The 5,021-nt window shown below is 49.6% G+C and overlaps 1 protein-coding gene across 1 annotated transcript; it reads right to left on the minus strand.

Moving 5' to 3' along the window:
* Positions 1-3,875: 3,875 nt before the first annotated feature.
* On the minus strand, positions 3,876-5,021 carry phlda1 (pleckstrin homology like domain family A member 1). Its single transcript, XM_016993763.2, has one exon. It carries the CDS (start codon positions 4,574-4,576, stop codon positions 4,088-4,090), a length of 489 nt encoding a protein of 162 aa, XP_016849252.2. The 5' UTR covers positions 4,577-5,021; the 3' UTR covers positions 3,876-4,087.

Genomic DNA, 5,021 nt, shown 5'->3' on the forward strand with positions numbered 1-5,021 from the left:
AAGTCTTCCAGCGCATACACAAAGCGCAATACGGTACTTCCACAGCTATGTGCTCAAAAAGATAATCACAAGTGTTTATTTGTTTCATGTCAGAAGCGACTTGAGAAACTGCAAGTCGCTTCTGGTATGAGAGAATTGGCCATCTGCAAGGACATTGCCCAGGGAACACCCAGATGTTTTGATGTTTTTACTATCCTTGTGGGAGGCTTCTCTCATGTCCCCTTATGGTGCTGGAGCTGATAGAGGGAGCTCATCAGAAATAGAGATGAGCACCAACCCCCAGAGTCGGACACAACTAGACTTAATGTCAGGGGGAAAACCTTTACCTTAGCCACATAAACTATTGTAGTGTGATATCTTGGAGATAGAACCCAAACCTAAACTTGAAATTCATTTATGTTTCATATACATGTTATGCACATAGCCTTAAGGTAATTTTATACAATATTTTAAAATAATTTTGTGAACTGAACCATCAGAAAGCCACCCCTGTGGACAATTTTGAGTTTTGAAGAACTTTGGAATCCTAGATAAGAGATGCTCAACGTGTACTGAGGTCATAACAGCAGTGCATCATTGGTCTAGATGTACAGCTTATCTGTCTGATATATCAGGCCATTCATACACATCAAGGAAATGTTATATGAATTGTATGGCCCTCCAGATGCAGTTGAATTGCTGTGCGCAGCATTCCTCACTTCCAGCTAAGGTTGGTGGGCACCACAGTTCAACCATATCTAGAGGGAAGCACCGTCGGCACCTTCCTTGGCTTTGTTTTTGGGTGAATTGTGCAGGTGTGCAGAGGAGGCAATATGGAGATGGCGTGCTACAAGAGAGAAGGAAAGAAACATGGGTTCAGTTCCTGGGATGGATTAGTTAACAGATTCTAAGGAACCCCTAATGCAGTGGTTCTCAACCTGGGGTCCCCAGATCTTTTTGGCCTTCAACTCCCAGAAACACTAACAGCTGGTAAACTGGCTGGGATTTCTGGGCGTTGTAGGCCAAAAACATCTGAGAACCCCAGGTTGAGAACCACTGCCCTAATACACTATTCTCTGCTACCCACTTCAGTCCAGCTAAACAAGCCATCTAAATGGGACTGTGAGGAAAGGGAGAGCTCACAGACAGATCTCAGTCCAGCAAAAGGCAGATGCGCTTCAGGGATACATCTATGCGGTAGAGGTAATGCACTGAACACCACTTTAAGAGCCATGGTTGAATGCTAGGGCATTCTGGGATATTTTGATGATGAGGCACTACCACTCTTGGGCAGATCAAGCTAAAGAGCTTATAAAACTACAATTCCTGGGATTCCCTGGCATTGAGCTATGGCACTTAAATGTGATGTCAACTTGAATCCCGTGTAGCTCACAGCTTTCCAAACTATGTGACATGTTAGTGTGTTGGCTGCAGTGTGCAGGTGTGCTGTGTGCCTGCAACAAGAAACATCAGAGTCTATGTGAAATAAGCAATACATCATAATACTGTGTGATATAATTTTTAAGAGATATGTTATATACTCATACATTTCGTCCTCACAATTTATGTTCATGTCCCTATCTCTTGTAAGGGGCTGGTTTAACCTCTGGTTTGCTAGTAAAAGTGAATGATGGTGTCACAAAGATGCATGTCTAAAAAGCAATGTGTCACCAACATGAAATGTTCGGAAAGGTCTGGTGCACTGTCACAGGGGCTCCATTCCCCAAGCTCACTTTTTTCTATGTTTAAGGCTGGATCTATATCCCAGGATTTGATCCCAGATTATCTGCTTTGAACTGGATTATATAAATCTACACTGTGTTGTCAAAGGCTTTAATGGCTGGAATCACTGGGTTGTTGTGAGTTTTCCGACCTGTATGGACATGTTCCAGAAGCATTCTCTCCTGACGTTTCACCCACATCTATGGCAGGCATCCTCAAAGGTTGTGAGGTCTGTTGGAAACTAGGCAAGGGGGTGGGTATATATCTGTAGAAGATCCAGAGTGAGAGAAAGAACTCTTGTCTGTTTGAGACAGGTGTGAATGTTTCAATTGGCCATCTTGATTAGCATGGAATAGCCTTTCAGTTTCAAGGTCTGGTTACATCCTACCTGGGGGAATCCTTTGTTGAGAGATGTTAGCTGGCCCTGATTGATTCATGTCTGGAATTCCTGTTTTCAGAGTGTTGTTACATCCTGCAAAACTCACAGCAACTAAGCCAGGCATGGGCAAACAACTCCCGCCCTACCGGCTGTTAGAAATTGTGGGAGTTGGCAGTCCAAAACACCTGGAGGGTCCAAGTTTGCCCATGCCGAAACTAAGTCTACACAGCTAGAGAATCTGGGATAAGAAGATTATCTGGGTTTTGGGGTGAGAGAGGATTGGCTGTCTGCAGGGACGTTACCCATGGGACACCCAGATGTTCTGATGTTTTTGCCATCCTTGTGGGAGGCTTCTCTCATGTCCCCACATGGAGCTGGAGTTGACAGAAGGAGCTCATCTGCGCTCTTGCTGGGTTGGATTCGAACTGGCAACCTTCAGGTCAGCAACTCAACCTTCAAGTCATCAGTCCTGCCAGCACAAGGGTTTAATCCACTGCGCCACTGGGGGCTGCATAATCTGGGGTGAGTTCCTGAGATATAGGGCAGTGTAGATCCAGCCTCAGGAGCCCCCGATGGTGCAGTGGATAAAACTGATGAGCTGTTGAACTTGCTGACCAAAAGGTTGGTGGTTTGAATCCAGGGGTGGAGTGAACTGCTGCTGTTAGTCCCAGCTTCTGCCAACCTAGCAGTTCAAATGTGAGTAGATCAATAGCAGGAAGGTAACGGCTCTCATGCCAGCCACATGACCTTGGAGGTGTATACGGACAATGCCGGCTTTTCAGCTTAGAAATGGAGATGAGCACCAACCTCCAGAGTCAGACATGACTAGTCTTCATAAAATAGTCTATTCAAAAGGAGAACTGTAATGACCAAACTAATTGTTATATTATATCTTGTTATATATGTGAATCACCTGAAGAAGGGGAGTTTTTTTTCTGAAGCAGAGTATTAAAAAAAACCCTGGTCATCCCTGCTGACTTTATTTGCGAAGACTTTTTGTTTTGAGAGTGGTGATCCATGATTATCTTCTCTATCTTGCATATAGCTACGTGACCAACCCTCTGTTCACTTGTCTACTTCTTTTGGAAGAATTTCTCCTTGAACTTGGACTCCAGAAGCTTGCATACATTGGGACTGATATCAGACTGAGATACTTTCTCTTTGAGAGCAGTTGCTCCTTTTTCACTGTATTTTTTCATGCTACTGTACTGAGCTTTGTATTGGGGATTTTGGTATCACTATATGGCGCAACGTGTTAAAGCACTGAGCTGCTGAACTTGCAGACCGAAAGGTCGCAGATTCATATCCAGGGAGCGTAGTGAGCACTCGCTGTTAGCCCCAGCTTCTGCCAACCTAGCAGTTCGAAAACATGCAAATGTGAGTAGATAAACAGGTAGCACTCTGGCGGGACGGTAACAGTGCTCCATGCAGTCATGCTGGTCACATGACCTTGGAGGGGTCTACGGACAACACTGGCTCTTTGACTTAGAAATGGAGATGATAACCAACCCGCAGAGTTGGACACGACTGGACTTAATGTCAGGGGAAAACCTTTACTTGAACCTTATATGCTGTTTGGTCATTACAGTTCTCCTTTTGCATAGTAGACTTTTTTGTGTTTGTTTAGATGCCTTAAAGGTATTCTGAGATGTCGTTTAGTGCGACTAGTCTTCACTTCAGGGGGAAACCTTGACCTTTACCTCGATCCATCCCCAGCAAAATGGGATCAAGAAATCCTAGGGGCGGAGGAAGGGAAGCCCACATTCCAGGAGACCTGAAAGAAAGAAGACTTGCCTTGGCTTTGGAGGAGGTCCAGGGCGCTGGATGTGAAGGGGGGCCAAGGCGGCGGAGGCGTATTAAGGCGCGTTTTGCGGGACGGAGCAAGCAAAGGGCGAGCTGTCCAGAGGCTTTGCTCGGGGAAGCGTCCTGCTTCTATCTGGGACGGGGGCGAAGGGGGGCTGCTTTCCAGGAGGCGAGGAGGAGCGAGAGGGGAGCAGCCGGGCCCTCTCAGGCGGAGTTGGAGGCGCTCCGGAGCCGGGCCCCTCCGCCGGGCATGGGGGGTTGCTGTGGCTGCTGCTGCTGGAGGACGAGGTGCTGCTGCTTCTGGCGGGTGGAGCGCACGGCCAGGATGGCCTGGCGGTTCTTGTACTGGACCAGCTGCAGCGTGATCTCGGCGTTCCAGCCCTGCTCCTGCGCGCAGCGAAAGTCCACCTCCTTGCCCTCGGCCATCACCACCGTGAAGTACACGTACTTGCCCTTGCGCTCCACGCAGTCCACCGTCTTCATGGTGGCGAAGGGCAGCTCCTTGATCTTGGGCGCCGGCTCCGAGGAGGGCGGCGAGGAGGGGGCGCCGGGCTCGGGCTTGGCCGGGATCAGCAGGAGCCCTTCCTCGGTCAGGACGCAGCGCTTCTTCTTCCACAGCTGCAGCAAGCCGTCGCTGCGCTTCTCCAGGACGCCTTCCTTCACCGGCTTGCACACGCCGCCGCTCTCCAGCATCCTCCCGGGAAGAGAGCCAGGGAGGCCTGAGAAGGCAGGCAGGGAGGCAGCGGCCCTGGGATGCTCTCCTCCTCCGCCAGCTCGCCCAAAGGAGCCTCCCGGGTGGGTCTCGCTGCCTCAATCGCTCCCCTTCCTTCCTTCCTTCCTTCCTCTGCCCAAGAACAAAGCGCGGCTGCTTCTCCTCCTCCTGCTGCTGCTGCTGCTTCTTCTCCCGCGCTGGCCGTTTGCGCTCCTTTAAACTCCGGAGGAGTCCGCCTCCAGGATGGGAAGGGAAGGGGAAAGAGGAGGAGGGAGGGAGGGAGGGAAGGAGGGGAAATCACTTTTTAATGGGCAGAGGCAGGACGGAGACAGGGCGCCCCCGCAGGAATGCGCTTCCCACGGAAAGGCTGGCTCACTGCGAAGGAAGCCCGGCCCAACTTCTGCCTCAAGGAAACCCAGGCGCGCC

This window comes from Anolis carolinensis, chromosome 5 (genome assembly GCF_035594765.1).
Source record: "Anolis carolinensis isolate JA03-04 chromosome 5, rAnoCar3.1.pri, whole genome shotgun sequence".
NCBI lineage: Eukaryota > Metazoa > Chordata > Lepidosauria > Squamata > Dactyloidae > Anolis > Anolis carolinensis.